The sequence below is a fragment of the Ahaetulla prasina genome, chromosome 3 (assembly GCF_028640845.1).
Source record: "Ahaetulla prasina isolate Xishuangbanna chromosome 3, ASM2864084v1, whole genome shotgun sequence".
NCBI classification, from domain to species: domain Eukaryota; kingdom Metazoa; phylum Chordata; class Lepidosauria; order Squamata; family Colubridae; genus Ahaetulla; species Ahaetulla prasina.
The window spans coordinates 134,260,223-134,277,747 of NC_080541.1; the positions used below are offsets into that span (position 1 = coordinate 134,260,223).

Genomic DNA, 17,525 nt, shown 5'->3' on the forward strand with positions numbered 1-17,525 from the left:
GAGATGATGACATTCACTAAAAAAAAAAGATACTAAGAACACCTTGTAACATTCTTCTTTTTCTTTCTTTCTTTCTCTTTTTTTTTTTTTTTAAAAAAAGCATTTTAAAAAGAATTCTTGCACTGCCAAAATATTTAACATTCATTTTATTTTTTAGCCACCTGTTTCAATGCAGTATCATTTTCTGGCGCTACGGATCAAGAATACTGCATGTTCTGTATCGTGCATCCTGCTATGCTGAAAATGCAGATGGTTTTTAGGCTGGGGGCTACACTTCATTTCTATGTGATATGCAAAACTTGCATACAAGGAAACCTGTGGGAGCCAGAACAAAAAATAAATGGAGTTATAACAAAAACTAAATTCAATACAACCAATATGGCCATCCACCTATACTTTCTTGTGTTTTTCTGAGCTATTTAACACAAAACGAAGAGTTCAGAGATGTAACCTTGAGAATATTAAAAACTGCAGCAATTGACACAACCATGTTGGATTCTTAACGAGAATTCCTAGTGGCAAGTTTATCATTTACTAAAAATGGATCCCTATTTTATTCCATAAACTGACCTATTTGTGTACATACAACATCCCTTTTTCACAAATGGACACCGAGGAAAAGTTAGCTTGCAATGCCAAGAAGTGATAAAATTTATGTGTGAGAATCAGATGCCTCAGTGCTTCACAATTACAGTGTTTTCTCAGCCAGTACCTACTGAGGATGCTCTAAGGATGTATTTGTTTGTGGAGAACTTATATAATTTTTATTTGCTGTTTATCTGCTAGAAAAGCTACACACTGTTTTCTTTACCTTAAGTCAGAAGGTAAAGATATGGATGAGCAGGAAGTAAATGATATCCACTTTGCTCTCTGAACTGTGATTCTTCTATTGAAATACGGCCCAAATATTTTTGTCTTAAAATATCTCTCTTAGTGATATGCAGAGAACATACACACATTCAGAATTTTTACAATGCCATACTTATGCAGAATGTGCTCAAGAGACACTCTTCCTATATTTATTAATGCTTGTGGTCATTATATAACTGTTCTGGAAAATTTTATTTACCTACCCTGAAATAGGTAATTTTATTTTTCTACTGTGTTCACACAGTGTCAATAAAGTTCTGACAATGATATGGTTCTAATCACCATCTTGACATTTTGAGTCCACCTCCTTCCCAACATCCATTCACCATATTTCTAATGCTTTGCCCAGCAATCCAAAACCTGTGTAGTTTCATAACTCCATCTAGGTATTAAATTTTCAGATAAACCACTTCTGAAAGAGCAGGTAATATCCAAAGCATTTTGTGATAAAGGCAGCAGTCACATTTTCCAAGGAAACTAAGAAAACTGATTCCACTGATTTAAAACATAATCTTTTCAGTCTCTTTCTATAAATACACACATTGATGTAAGCATTTTGGCTTCAGCTGACAGCCGCAGAGGGGTAATTGTGTATAAATCATTACAGATTAGAAGGAATAGTCTACATAAGAAAATGGCTTTTATTCATTCACACAGCTGACAAACGAAAAATAGAGAACTAAGAAATTATCAGTGCATGTGGCTGGAATCATAGCTGCTTCCTTACAATGAATACAACAGTCATTTAAAACACCGTCAAATGCAGTAAACAATCATCACATGCATGAATAATTTAGTTGAGCAATTTTGGCATCATTTGATTTGTACACATAAACTGGTAGCAGTTTTTTTCAAATAATATAGAAAACATAACCTGTACATTTAATGCGAATAATAAGTTAAAATATCTCTCAGCCTTGCTCCTAACTTATTCCTCTGTCCTATGTGTGTCAGCTTTTCTATTAATTAATAGTATAAAGCAAATAAGCTTACATATTAACTAATGTTACAGAAGTAAAAATTATATAAACATCCCAACTCACACTACAAACTTTTGATGGCACCTTTAAAAAGACTGACGGCTGACCATGTTTCTGTGCAGCCTGATTCTATCAAGATCTGTAAAGAAAAGTGATACCATTCACATGGCTTCATTTAAAACCAAGATATTGTCTGGCATATCACTGGCCATCCGAAGTGACTCCTACAATTCCACAACAGAGTAAACGCCAGTCAAAAACATGATCCTTGTTTTTACCTTTTGCTTACCAGATTTTTGCCTCTTGTTCAATAAGATTTTAGGCTAGTGAGTCTTCATACTAACTACTCTTCATGTATACACAATACACACTGGAATTCGTATTCAAGACTAAAACTGTTGGTTTACACTAAACCGAAAAAAATCTATGGATTGCTTTGGGAATCCAAGTCTTTCTCCCAGAGAAACTGTCGTCTCCTTTACTCCAGAAATCTGGAGATATATAATACTTATTTTCTGTTTTGACATTCCAAGTGATCTACCATCAAAGGAATAGATTGGGTAATCATTCCAAATCACCTGCAATGCTATATCTTCAGAGAGTCCACACTCTTCAATCATCTTTAGTAATCCTTAATTTAGCTATTGGTATTGCATTCACAAATAAACATTTTTTTCTCCAAAATAACTTGGTGTTCTCAATGAATCCTACAAAATCTTCCAAATTCCTCTTTCCTGTACAAATTTTAATAAATATTTAAAGGCAATTGGTTTCCACACCATTTAACATTCTTAGCATTTGGGATCCATTTTCCATTTTTCTATTTGTGAAATGTATACTTGCTCTAAATGTTTTAGTGTATGGGGAAAAGGTGTCAAATTAAAACAAACAATGGTTTGAAAATAGCATGGAATTAAAAATTCTGGAAAAATATATGTTGTGTATAAAAATATAATGGGCTAAAGGAGGCAATAAAAATACACGGCTGATTATTATTGCTCAAAGCTAAAGCAAGCAACAAACTTACTGAGCTTTTATTTGGAATTCCAATTTTAAAATAGTAGAAAAGGGAATTGTCCCAACCTTCCTTACATTATCATTTTATTTGCACAAACCAGAATTTTATAAATCTGGAATGCAGAACTTACAATATACACTATGAAATTGTGGTCAGAAACAATTGCAGAGTGGTTAATTGAAACCAAAATAACAAATATGATTTGGAGTACAGCATTATTATTTTTCTACTTTCTATTAGCAAACCATGGCATACTTGCTTAGATTTTTTAATTCCAGGATCTGAATAATTATTTAAAAAAACTCAGTTTTTCAGAATCATTCCTATAATTTCAACAAAATAGTTGTTCTATTAACATCCATTGACCATTATATCCCAGTTCTCAGAAGAGTCCAGTTATACTAAATTCATCACCAGTCAATTCCAAAACAGTTATTTGTATAAAAATGTCTTTCCATCACTGAACCGTGTGAGTATCAAAGTTGTGTTTCTTCTCTGGTGTCTTGCCCAATGGCATTGCAGAAGCTGTTTTTCTGGCTAGATGCACTTTTGGGAACATATGACAATGGATCTGGGCGGATCAAGTATCTAAACACAACAAAGAAAGACCATTCTCATTCATCAGGTTTAACAAGAAAAAAAAATTCTGCAAATGTACTTTAAACATGCTAGGATACTCTTCACTTTGGACTAACTAAAAAGATTTCTGTAACTGATGATTACAATCAGCACGTTTAAAATATACATATAAAACAAAGGAAGATAATCAAATAGTGAGATCCAACAATTCCCATTAGTAGCTTTCTCCAAACCCAAAGATCCTATTAAACAATGCATTGCCCAGCATTAAAAATTTGTGAAGTGTTTTGTTGTTGTTGTTGCTTTTGAGCTAAGCAACAGCACATTATCTTCTGATTCATTACTACTTCTTTCATTGGCTCTAGTCCAGATTTTACTTTGCCAATTTTCCAAAGGCAGTTAAAATATAGAATAACACATCCTTAACTGGACATGTGAATTAAAAAATAAAAAATAAAACAAGAATAAAAAATAATGCACAATGGGAGTGGCTGTGATTGCCCTGAAACACCAGGATCAGTGGTGGGTTTCAAATTACTTTACTACCGGTTCTGTGGGTGTGGCTTGGTGGGCATGGCTTGGTGGGCATGGCAGGGGAAGGATACTATAACATCTCCATTCCCATCCCACTCCAGGGGAAGGTTATTGCAAAATCCCCATTTCTTCCTGATCAGCTGGGACTTGGGAGGCAAACAATAGATGCGGGCAGGGCCAGTCAGAATTTTTACTAACGGTTCTCTTTTCCGCTACCAGTTCTCCAGAACTGGTCTGAACCTGCTGAAACCCACCTCTGACCAGGATCATCCAAACAGGTAGAAATGGCAAAAAGTGAAGTGCAGACTGTAAACATTTTTATTCTTTGGAAAATTTATTTTCAAAGTTAAAAGATCAGGGTTGTTGTTTTTTAAATCTTCCATGAAAAATACAAATCAGAAGTCTGGAAAATACTATATACTTACACAACATCATTCAGCTCAAGTCGGGTGTCTGGAGAAGGATTGATCAAAATGTATGAAAGGGTGTTTTGATGATCATTCATTTCATCTACAAGGGGGAGGAGAGAATATCAAGGCTGTTTGAATAACTGATAATAACATTACTCAGATGAAAAAGTCATGTCTCAATCAAAGTTGGTCAAATCAAAAGCAATGTTATATTTTTGCATTTTTTTTTTAAACAACAAGAAAAGACAGAAAAGCAGAAAACCTCATAGATGATCAGTAATATATGACTTGTATGTGGCTCATGGTTATGTTATATGTTGTGGCCAGAAAAATTTTTTTTTAAAAGGACTATTGTAGGCAAAAATAGAGGGAAATGGTCACTTTTATTATAATTAACTTTAATGAATAAGATACAATACTTTTATGCCTGGTAAAGTTTATATTGAGAAGAATATAATATGAACAAAAGTCCAGCAAATTCTTAGTATGTTTCATTGCAATCAATTCATTTTAAAAATGTTGAATCTGTTTCCAGAATCTAATGCTACTGCTGACACCTTTATTCTTCAAAGTTTGAAAAGTTATGGCCTTCTTAAATAGTCTGAGACTAATCTGCAAGTCCTAGAAATTTGGTGAAGTTGAGCCCCAAGGTATTAAAGATGGAAAATTGCCAGATTGTTTTACAGAACAGTTCAGAAGTAGTGGTTGTTTTGTGAATAGCTAAGCTGGTAATAGCCTGTTATTAAGAACACCGAAGCCTGCAATTATTGCAGGTTCGAGCCCGGCCCAAGGTTGACTCAGCCTTCCATCCTTTATAAGGTAGGTAAAATGAGGACCCAGATTGTTGGGGGGGCAATAAGTTGACTTTGTAAAAATATACAAATAGAATGAGACTATTGCCTTATACACTGTAAGCCGCCCTGAGTCTTCGGAGAAGGGCGGGGTATAAATGTAAACAAAAAAAACAAAAAAAAATCACTTCCCCTTGGGAGAATATCTGCAATGTAAACTTTGGACTGAATTCTCATTTATTCATTCATATAAAAGTGAGCTGGCTTTCTCACTTTTACATGATTACAATAAACCAAATAAAAACAGCAGCTATCATCCATACAACCAAGAGACAGGGTCAAATCCAAATGCCCAGGTCTCAGGTTCAGGCACAAAACCATCTTTTCAAGGTCTTGAAAAAAAGGCCAAGTGAGAACTTCTTCCTTGGCATGTGCCCACTGGAACATCATTCTCAAGGGGAAGAATGTTCCAAGGGCACATACCAGGACAGAAAAGGCTCTCTTCTATCTCCTGCCAGCTAACACTCCGTTATTAATCATATTTTCTACAAATATTGGAACTGTTTGTCTGGACTGCTGGAGCAGTCTTTGATGATAATTTTGCTACTGAACTTTGACATGAGTGATGTGTTGAATTTTTGACCTGGGCTGTTTAGTTGACCTCTTTTGCTTCTCTCCTGGAGAACTCTGAGCAAGTTTTAGTACTGCACTTATCTACATTGTTACTCTGAAGGAAAAAGAGGGGAGGAATTTATCTGTTTGGATTTATTTTTTTTACAAAAAGAGAGAAAGATTTAATGACTTTGCTCAAAAGCTGTAATTGTTTCCATTTGCCTGTAAATAATTTAGTGAAGAAATCTCAGGTGGTATCTTCTTAATGGAAGCTTATTACCACTCAAACACCACTCTAAAGCATTAATATTTAATCAAATATTATTGTAGCATGAGGAGAGCCAGTTGTAGTGGTTAAGACCACTAGGAACTGGGAGACCATGAGTTCTAATCTAGCCTTAGACACAAAATCAGCTGGGTGACTTTTGGGGTAGTTACTCTCCCTCAGCCCTAGGTAGTGGACTTGAAGACATGCACACACACTGCAGGTGAAATTTAATAGGAAGGTTATTTATGCATGTTGAAAAACATATGTTCTAATTCTAAAGAGATGGAGATATATAAATGTATGAAAAAATCATCAATTTGTACATTTGATTTTACTTGAAACATTTAGTTATCTGTAAGAGAAGGTGACTTTCACCCATGATTGCTAAATTTTCTCAGGAACTTTTCATGAGAGAATATTTACCATTCTAGTCTTGATCCAATGAACTTCCCTAACATATATGGAATCTATCTTCCCTATATATACATTGGTGTGGGTATATATATATATCACAGTATCCTACCATATCCTGCTGTTGAGAGTCCCAGATGTTTCATTCTGTTTTTCACCAGTTCAGCTAGTTCTTGTCTTTCTGACCTTCTGTAAAGATTCATTCTCTGCTGACTTATTTTCTCTGCTGTTTTTGCTGAATGCTTTGGTACTTTTCTGCTTAGCCGCCGAGCCCACTGCATGCTTTTTCGTCTTAATAAAGGATGATCTGACTGATCACTTGATGTTGAGTTACGGTGGTTGCTACGGTAGTTACATTGTTCTTTACTATCCTTAGTGTCTTCCCACTCTTCCACGCTGATAGAAATTTGAGACTTTAAAGAGAAAACCATGACAGAAATTAAATTCTTTGGGGAATACTTTTCCACCAAATAAGTAATCTTGCCTTAAGTTTCTTATGCTATTTCCCAGTCTTCATTTTCTTGATTCCAATCTTACTATCCTTGCCCGAGATTTTCAAATTTTTCTTCACCATGGACCCTCCTTTAAATACCTTTTGTGGCCATGGGCCATGGTCATGGACTCCCACGACCCTCTGTGATGACATTGTGGGCCACTAAGACTTCCCAGACCATGGGTTGATAACCACTATAGCCAATATCCACCACTATGAAATCACAATAGGAATTATGGAAAGGAAAAATTTGTTTATGCTTTTGATACTTGTTTAATATTATGCAATTATATATAAAAAGCCAAGTATATTTATATGTACATTTATATAAATTCATAACTTCATTCATATTTTTGTACCTACTAATGTTGTGCCTACATTATATCCACACACACACACACACACACACACACTCAGAGAGCCAAACACTGAAGATTCTGAATTTCTCCTCATGAATTTTTCCATTCTACTATTATGCGCATTCCATCGCCCCATTCCTTGATAAGAAATACAGCAGGGGTGTCAAACTCAAGGCTCGGGGCTCTCCCAAGTGCAGTTTTTATTGGCAGAGGCTGCAGGAGGCGCTCGGGAGCCCATTTTCGCTGGCAGAGCACTTGGACCACCATGATGTCGAGTGATGTAGAGCTGCCCATGCCCATCCTGCCCACGCCCACCCTGGCACCTCAAAGTCAAACGCAACCAATGAAATTGAGTTTGACACTCCTGAAGTACAGTATATGTAAAGCTATGCATTCAAGGAAGATAAATCACATTCCCCGCTTTTAACAATGTCAGTATCTATGTGCAGAAGCAGTGGAGTAGCTCAAAAAACCCGATACATACCTATTTGCTTATTTATGTTGAACACATAATCCTGAGGACTCTTAAATATGCAAGTGATACATGTTTACAAAAGTATATAATATTTCATCTTGCATTATGACCATGACCTATACTGTACACTATTGTACAGTAACCTATGTACTATCATTAAGTGTTCTACCTTGACGAATATATCTTTTTCTTTTATGTACACTGAGAGCATATGCACCAAGACAAATTCCTTGTGTGTCCAATCACACTTGGCCAATAAAAAATTCAATCCTATCCTATCCTATCCTATCCTATCCTATCCTATCCTATCCTATCCTATCCTATCCTATCCTATCCTATCCTATCCTATTGACTAAATGAAACTATTTGGAAGAGATTCCTGGCAGGTCTTAGAAGCATACAGCTTTTCTCTATATGACAGCTTAAAGATTTTATTGCAAGATCCAATCTGGTTTGGTCACCATGACCAGAGGTTTATTTTTCTAAGCTTTCGGACTTGTGCTGGAGCTCATCTTCAGGGAACTGTAGAACCCTGAAGACGGGCTCCAGCATGAGTCCAAAAGCTTGGACTCGAATTGGATCTTAAAACATTATCCTGGGACCACATATATTTGTCTTCATTTGTTAAAGATTTTACTTTTTAGGTCAACACAAGGGACATAATAACACATGACAGATACTTACTTGTGAAGCAATTTCTCGAGACTGACAAAAAATGGAAGTCAGAAGGAGGAAAGAAAACAAAATACCATTCAAACAACAGTTTCCAAACAAAGAAAACACATAGACAATTTCATGATATTATGGTTGTGCAAGGAAATATAGAGCTAAATCCTTGCATAGTATGACATGACAAAACTTCAGGTTTGAGTATAGGATAAATCACCTGATTAACCAAATTTCTTAACTGTCTTTCTTCTATTTTCTACTTTTTCTGTTTTTCTCCATTTTAAGTCTGGACTTCAACTCTCAGAATTCTCCAGCCAGCCATGGAGAAATGGCTGGGAAATTCTGGGAATTGAAATCCAAATATCCTAAAGTGGCCAAAGTTGAGAAACACTGCTCCAAATAGAAACAAAATTATACCTATGATATGGAAAGTGGTAAAAGATCAAATAGAGGGAAGGGAAGTGAATTCATTAAAACAGTGAAGCCTTCATATTATAGATTAAAGCTCTTGCCTCAGTAAATAATATTTGAATGGACAATTAAAAATACAATTACTTCAAAATTTTCTTAAGCACTTGAGAAAACACATCCCTGAATTAACTTCTCTAACAGCTGAACTGTATTCTAATACAAGAATAATTATTTCTGTGCTTAATATATAGATGAGATTATTCTATGTTTCCACATTTCAGGGTTACAATCCACTCCAGTCGTGCAATTTATGTGTTTGCAAGTAATTTAAAATGGTAACTCAGGCAAATAATGCCAATTTCACACATAAATAACAGATTCAAATTAAATACTATGCTACATAGTTGAGATAATAACATTCTTCCCAGCTAGAAAAGTTTTAGATTGCAGGTGGAGGATTCAATGCTCCTTCAAATATAATAAAATATATTACATGGAAGAGAGCTTGACAGGCATCCCATGATATGCCAGGCTGCATATGACTAGATAGTTAGATAGCTAGATAGTTAAATACATGTTTTCTGGGATTATGAAGTAGGATCGGTCACAAGAAGAGATCTATTGCCTACAGAGGATCATGGTGTATCCTCCATTATCCCAAACTACAAGACATAGAAGACTAAATTTAAGTTACAGCACAGTAGATTTCTTCTGAATATTCGGAAAAACCTCCTTATGTTACAAGAGGTTCGATAATGGGACCAGTTAGCCAGGGACTGGTGGGCTTCCCTTCAATGCATCAGTTTGAGGGGAGACTAGACAGCCATCTGCCTAGCATGCTATAAACTGGATTCTTGCACTGCGGAGGAAATGGGTTTGGTGGCTCCATTTATGCATCCTTCCAACTCTGGGATTCCCTTTCATTAAAAAAAGTCTATTAAAACAAAACAAGTTTAACAAAACTGAGATACTAAAAAAGAAAGAAAGCAAAAGAAAAGAAGCTGTGGCATTTCTAACCCTTATTAGGGTTAGAATTAGTATTCCTACTGAGTATTCCTACTCAGCATAGGAATATCAAGAATAGATGGATAAGAATATTGGGGCAATGTTAGCATCAGTACCTATGTCTGCACTGGTCTAGTCTTCATCCAAATGGGTGGAACATTTACACAGACATATATTAATGGATGGTTGTAACACATGGACTAAATATGTATTTGAGCTAACAAGAGTTTTTACAAAATGATGTCATACACATTACGACAAATACATAAAGATTCATATATATTCTCATTATCAAATCTTGTGGACTATTAAGTCACAATGAGAGCCAATTTGGTGTAATGTTAAGGCACTAGGCTACAAACTGGGAGACCATGCATTCTAGTCTTGCCTTATCACAAAGCCAGATGGATGACCTTGCCAGTCATTCTTCCTCAGCCTTAGGGTGAGACAAGGACCGAGCAGTAGGATTATGCACTTGGCAACACACAATTCTGCTTTAATTCATAAAAACTTGCCTCGCTATAAGCAATTTAATATTATTATTAATACTAAATACCAGTTCAAGCAATCCAAGGGAAAATTACCAAATTCTGCAGATAAGTTGGGCTACTTAACCAAAATGTATTCTATATCATAGTTTTAAAGCCATTACAGTTTGCATAATCATGGCACGCTACATTTCTTTATGTACTGAAGTGAAATGGAACAGTTATGCATGAATATTTAAGGCTAGTATCAGATTGAAAATTGTCCTCCAAACAAACTTACATAATTATGGATCCCCTCCACTCTACTTGCTGTCTTGAATTTTCATTTCAATTTATATTTCTTACAATATTATGGTTGCTATATCTCGAGGTAGATGGCTATAGGAACAAGTGCTTTATATTTGCTATGATTAAGTTAAATAAGCATATTTTTATTTTATTTTTATGGTGGCATAATCCAGTAACAACAACAAATCAGTTGAGTTCTCATATCCAGTCTCTTGCTGACCCCTTTCCCCTCCCCATTTAATCATTTAATCATCAAAGCACTAGTATTTCTTCCCTTAAATATTGTTTCTGAGGATCTGAGAAATGGCACATGTTTTGGAAGAGAACTTTGAAAGCTTCAAAAATTTGGGGTTGACATTATACAAAACGTGAAGGCTTTTGGTATATTTTTTTTTCTCATTTGGAAATAAGATTTGAACAACATTTCATGAAAGTCCAAAAAGTGCTTTTTCAAGAGGCCACTGGACTTTCTTGTTTTTCTTTGAAGATGTTTCACTTCTCATCCAGGAAGCTCTTCAGCTGACAACAATTCCTGAATGAGAAGTGAAACCTCTTCAAAGAAAAATAAGAAAGTCCAGTTGCCTCTTGAAAAAGCATCTTTGGGACCACCGTAACCTGTATGATTAAAAATCTCCATAGACATTTCATGGAAGTGTGCTCTGGATGTAATGTATAGGCTTCTTCAGATGTGCTCTTTGAATTTTCGTGGAAAGAGTTTTACTTGCACATGTCAATTTGTAAGGTTAATTATGCTTATCAGGACAAAGGGGGAAAAGTCAGGCTTTGACCTCTTTCTCTATAGCAGTGGTTCTCAACCTGTGGGTCGCGACCCCGTTGGGGGTCGAATGACGATTTGCCAGGGGTCTCCTAAGACCATCGGAAATATGGGAAGTGTCGTGTCCCACTCCTCCGCTGACGGCCGGGTCAGGGAAATCCGAATCAGGCTTGCCTCTGCAGCTCTGCCCAAAGTCCTAGCAAAGTCCTCAGAGCAGGCAGGAGACCAGTAAGTGACTTCAGCAAGATAAGTTCGACTTTTGCCTGACTCAGAGACTGCCAGAAAGCAGATCCTTTATATAGGCCATGGGGTGTGGCTCCATGACTCAGCACTCATTAAGGCCTGCCCCTCCCTTCCTTCTGTTGCCTCCGTCTATCCAGCCTTCTGATGCGAGGGTCACACCAATCAGCAGCTGTTGGGAATAAACCCTCCTCAGGCTCACATGCTGTGGAGGAGGGGGAGGGGTCTAGCTGCTCCGTTTGCCTGGGCATGGAGTCAGGGCTGGGGCCGGGAGATGCTCCTTCTTCTGCAGTTTGTGTGGGCATGGAGCCAGGACTTGGGCCGGGAGGCATACATTCCTCAGTGTTCGGGACCAGGTAAGAAGGCCCCGGCTGCTCTGAGGGCGGGCAAGACACAACAGGAAGTATACTTGCGAGTCGAAGAATCGCGCTCCAATGGTTGACTCCACAAGCCAGCTGCAGGCTCTTCAAATCGCTAGCCGAATTCGGCTTCAGGCGCGATGAATTAAAAAAGAGAGAAATCTTTGCTCTGATGTCTCCCTCTCAAGCCAGCTGCAATCACTCCCAGTCGCTAGCCTAATCTGGCTTCAGGCGCAATAAACTTAATTTAATGCTTTAATGCCTCCATCTTCAAGGCAATCGCAAGCAGTTCAGATTGCTAGCCAATATGGCTTCAGGCGCAATAAATTCAAAACGAAAATAATTTTACGGTTGGGGTCGCCACATCATGGGGAATTGTATTAAAGGGGTCGCCACATCGTGGGGAATTGTATTAAAGGGTTCGCAGCACTATAAAGGTTGAGAACCACTGCTCTATGTACTCAAATATTCTTGTAGAATCTGTAAATAGATTCATATGTGCCTGATTTTTCAGTAACTGAATGTGAGTCGAGTGATTCCCAATAGAGAGTCAGGATATAGCTTTCTTCTAGCAGAATTTACCAGAAAAGAAGAAAAGCCAGAGCAGAGAATCATGTAAACACATTGTTCTGGGAACAGAGGGCTTGGACCTAAACCAATCTATATCTTTCACCTTGGCAGAACAATTTGGGAACCCTTAATCTAGAATATGTACGTGATCCCCAAACACATAATAGATAGATGTCAGAGGCTAAAATCAATGCTGTGTGAAGCATATCCATGGCATGTCAACAAGTATTTTAAGACATATGATGCCCCTTCGTATTTTACGTGCATCGTGAAACAGAAGCATTCTATAAGGGGTAAATAAAATCCCATAATGAAATATCAGTCAGTGTGATTGAAATGTAAGTGCAATATCGCTAAATAAGATTACTCCCCCACAAATCATTACAAATATTTCATGGGTCACGTTCTTTACAAATGTCTGTATGAAAATGAAAATGTCCAAACCTCAGATGTCACTAATTTCTGTGATTCGGTCCTGTAGATTCCGATAGGAATATCTCCAGTCGAAGAACAAAGCTTCTGATATAGTCTGGCGTATGTTCTGATCCACAAATCATCTTCTGTGATTTTCATCTAACCAATGAGAACAGAAACAACATAGCTCAAATCACTGATTTATTTATTCATTTGAATGAACGGGATCACCCAAAACATTATGGTAAGCAACAAATCTTACAAAGCAAAGCATTATTTATTGTATTCTACAGTCCTTCAGTCCTTCCTGAGCATAATGTAAGATATCAATCCAGGTCCAGGTTCCAGAAGTGTGCAGTTATTACATATACCATATATCAGAAGGCGAACAAAGTATAGAAGGAAAAGTGCAGCTTGTGATTGAAAAAAATCTTCGCAAACTTTGTGCTTTGTATTGTTATAGGTACTATTGTTATAGGTACTAAATTTAAATGAAGCAACTGCAGTACATTTTAACTTATTGCCTATATACTAGGGCCATCAAATCCTTCAGGAAAAAAATGGGTTGATATGGCTGGTTTGAAAGTTGTTTCAATCTGTCTCTGCAAATACAGTTGACACCAGGAGTGAAATCCAGCAGGTTCTGGAGAACCGATAGCGGAAATTTTGAGCAGTTCAGAGAACCGGCAGCGGAAATTTTGAGTAGTTTGGAGACCCGGCAAATACCACCTCTGGCTGGCCCCAGAGTGGGGTGGGAATGGGGATTTTGCAGTATCCTTTCCCTGGAATGGAGTGGGAATGGAGATTTTGCAGTATCCTTCCCCTGCCACAACCACCAAGCCACGCCCACAGAACCGGTAGTAAAAAAAATTGGATTTCACCACTGGTTCACACACCTCTACCTTCCATGTATGTTACCTCAGTTTCTTTCCCTCTCATCACTTTAGAACAGGGGTGTCACACTCACTGCCCACGGGCTAGAAGCAGTGGTGGGATTCAAGTAATTTAACAACCGGTTTTCTGCCCTAATAATTTCTCCCAACAGTTTGCCAAATTGCTCAGAAAGCTAACAACTGGTGGAATCCCACCACTGGCTGGAAGGTCATGTGCTGGCCAGATCCACCCATTTTAGCAAAGGAGAAAAAAGTTGCAATACGTCACGTGATGACATGTCATTGCAAGTTTGACACCCCTGCTTTAGAAAGAACTTGTCTTCCCAATAACAAATGTATAAGTGCTTTGCAAATAGTCCTTCTGAACACATTTACTGTCAATAAAGAAATGGCAACCATTCCTTCATAGAGGCAATACCTAACTACTCCCTGCAGAGGAAAAAGAGCAATATAACTATTTAACCGAATAGTTTAAAAGTGTTAACTTACAGAACAGAGAAATCCAGATCCTGGTGTAGTATCTAGTCCCAGCAGAAGTCTAGTGATAGAGATCATGTAATCCTTAACGAATGACTAAAGATTTAAAATAATGTAAGAAATGTTTAAAACATTGCCTAAATCATTAATATTCACAAAAGAAAGTGTACAAACAAAATTGCCATTTTTGTGGGCGGTGGATGTTCGTTTGATACAGAGGAACCTGGCTTTATGACTGATACTGTACAATGCCTGTCTTTTGAAACCAATAGATGTGCTATACCCATAAAATGACTTCTTTCTCCAACCTTGGCAGGCTTTTTAATTCTTTTCAAGGTTAGTACATTGTACTTAAATGGTACAGTTCATCCTTTAATTCATAGTTTGTTCCAGGGGTGAAAATGTAAAATTTGTTACTACCGGTTCTTTGGGTGTGGCTTGGTGTGTGTGTGGGTAATGTGACTTGGGTGGGCATGGCCATTTTTTTTTTTTTACTTTTAAAAGCGTTTTTTCTACAACCTCTTCGGCCTAAGAGGCTGTAGAAAAAATGCTTCTAAAGGGATCAGGCAACTCAGCTGAGATCGCAAGAACCTTTAAAAGCAAAAAAATTTTACAGCCTTTTCGGCCGAAGAGGCTGTAGAAAAAATGCTTCTAAAGGGTTCTGACAATCCCAGCTGAGTCGTATGATCATCAGAGGCTTTTTTTTACTTTTAAAAGCATTTTTTCGCCCGAAGAAAAAATGCTTTTAAAAGTTAAAAAAAACACCTCTGATGATCGCATGGCTCAGCTGGGCGTGGGGGGGGCGCGTGCAGGGATTTTTGCTACTGCTTCTCTGAACCACCCGCTGCCATCGCTACTGGATCCGGTGAGCCGGTCCGAACCGGGAGCATTTCACCCCTGGTTTGTTCTAAATTGGCCCTCGTACACCTGACAACATCTCAATTAACTCAAACCTTAGATAATTCCTTGCCCTGTGCATGGATAAAAAATGAACTAATTAAATGACAGAAGGTTGCCCTAAGAACTTTGCATTCCATTACAGAGACTCCACTGGTAGTTTGGCTCAAAAGGTAGGAATAAGAAAAATGGTGCCCAAAGCAAAACAAGGAGGAAATAAAACCCAAAATGGCTTTTATACATTGAAAATATATTGACCCATTTACTCAATCATGTCTATATAACTGGAAAACAAGCCTGCTAGAAACAATAGGTAGTTTCTGGTATAGTAATACTATACCAGAAGAAAACACAAATTGTTTAAAGAAGAACAAGGGATTAGAGACCTGACTGGCTTACAAGCATATTGTGAAATGTTTTCAGTGTAAAGCCTGATGGATTTCCCCTGTTGGGATGGTGGAACTATTTTTTAAGTCAGGGAAATAATACATGGTCAAATGGTGAATGCCTTGGACCTAATCCAATCCTATATCCCAGAACTGTCTTTTTCTTGTACTTTTTAAAAATGATAAAAAAACATATATGTTAATGCAGTTTGATAAGATGCCTAGATTCATGATAGTGATGTTTACGTGGAGTTAAGATGCCTTTTATGCAGTAAAACTTGTACTGCAGTTTTCCAATGTACATTTAAAAAAAAAACAAAAAACTGATGAGCTCCTGTTTTTCAAAATCTTTCTTTTCAAACAAATAATCAGCTTTGGAAAAGACAAGAACACATTTTAGTTGCTCAGAGGTGAAACTCAGGTCAGGGAAAAAAACCACAGCATCAGTTTTATTGTTAATGGCAGCAAACATCTGAAGCCTAGTTGTGCTATGATGGGGTTGTTTGAAACCTCATAGCTCCCTAAACACAACTCAGCAGCAGCATATTCATTAACTCTGTGGTAAGTACTGTGATGAAAAATGAATATCTTGAAATTGTCTGTATTGCATGCCCAGCTTTTGTTCCCGTGACCCTAATTTTTGAAAAATGGTCTCCCATTTAGTTCACATGCCAGAACAAGATAGCTGTTTGGTTGCAGTTTTGATGATATAGATAGGTTGGGCTATATCTAGAGCAATCCTAAAAGTTAAAAAATGATAAAAGTGTATGGATGTGGATGTACTAGTATGTCTACACAGCACATTCAAATATTTAAACAAATATGCAACATGGAAATGTTATTAAATGACTGAGCATTAGACATTATTCATTATTATTGGAAAATTCAAAGAGTTACACTTCTAAAATAAGGAAATTAAGTATAAGATTTATAAGCTTTAAGAGTTATGTGTGGTGTCTCTCTTGGACAACTCAGATTCTTCCTCAGAGGTCAGCTCAAGGGAGAATGAGCTCATTCCTGGCATGTTAGGAATGGAGTTGATTAATGGCTTTGAACTGCTAGCCGAAAGAGAATTGGAGGAGGCTTCAGCTGGGGAAAGCTTACTGAGGCAAACAGCCAGCAAAGAGTAGGAGGAGCTGCCTTCTCCACCTAATCCGAGAGCAAGCAGGGCAGAGAAAAGGCATGAGCAATGGAGGTCAGCCAGATTACTTGGGAGGAAAGGGCCTTGCCCATCTTGATGGACTGCACTAGAAAGCTTGCTATTTATTACAGTAGGTAGAGGGATGTGTTGCTGGGAGCAATGTGTTGGTTTTGTAGGTGTTTGTTTGATCATTGTGCTTTCTGCTTCATTATGTTTGGAACTGTGTTTTGGAGACTTTGAACTTCTCTTGCCAAATGAGCTCTTGTGTGTGTATTTAAGTTTTGCCGGTGAATTTAAGTTTGTTTGGTGGACTTATTTGTTTGAGCAGCTTTCAATTGCAATAAATTCTATCCTATCCTATCCTATCCTATCCTATCCTATCCTATCCTATCCTATTCTTTGTGGACTATTGGACCATTGCTTTGTGGACTAATCTTGGCCTGCTTGTGGCTGGACTTATTTGGGACAATTATGAGTCTTGGTGAAGAGAATTGCTGGGGAACATTAATAAACTCACTAAACCACAATTACGTGTGGGGGGGGTTGAGTGGGGCAGCACACTATGTGATAGAGTAGTTTTCAGGTGTTGGACTAAGAGCCTACCTTCAGGAAAGAAAATTCTCTCTGTAACTTTGGACCAGGCCCTTTCTCAATCCAACAGGGGAAAAATAGGAAGAAGGAACACTGTGTATGTTGTCTTGAGGTCTCGATG

General features: G+C 37.5%; 1 protein-coding gene across 1 annotated transcript in view; it reads right to left on the reverse strand.

The window, feature by feature from the left end:
* Positions 1 to 1,545: 1,545 nt before the first annotated feature.
* Positions 1,546 to 17,525, reverse strand: part of KCNT2 (potassium sodium-activated channel subfamily T member 2) — a 163,762-nt gene continuing 147,782 nt past the window's right edge. Inside the window, exons 23-28 of the mRNA XM_058176642.1 lie at positions 14,402 to 14,485; positions 13,050 to 13,178; positions 8,485 to 8,505; positions 6,586 to 6,886; positions 4,407 to 4,491; positions 1,546 to 3,456 (exon numbers count right to left, since the gene is read on the reverse strand). Of these exons, the coding sequence (XP_058032625.1) occupies positions 3,345 to 3,456; positions 4,407 to 4,491; positions 6,586 to 6,886; positions 8,485 to 8,505; positions 13,050 to 13,178; positions 14,402 to 14,485 (732 nt within the window). The 3' untranslated portion in view covers positions 1,546 to 3,344. The remainder of the gene's footprint in view (positions 3,457 to 4,406; positions 4,492 to 6,585; positions 6,887 to 8,484; positions 8,506 to 13,049; positions 13,179 to 14,401; positions 14,486 to 17,525) is intronic.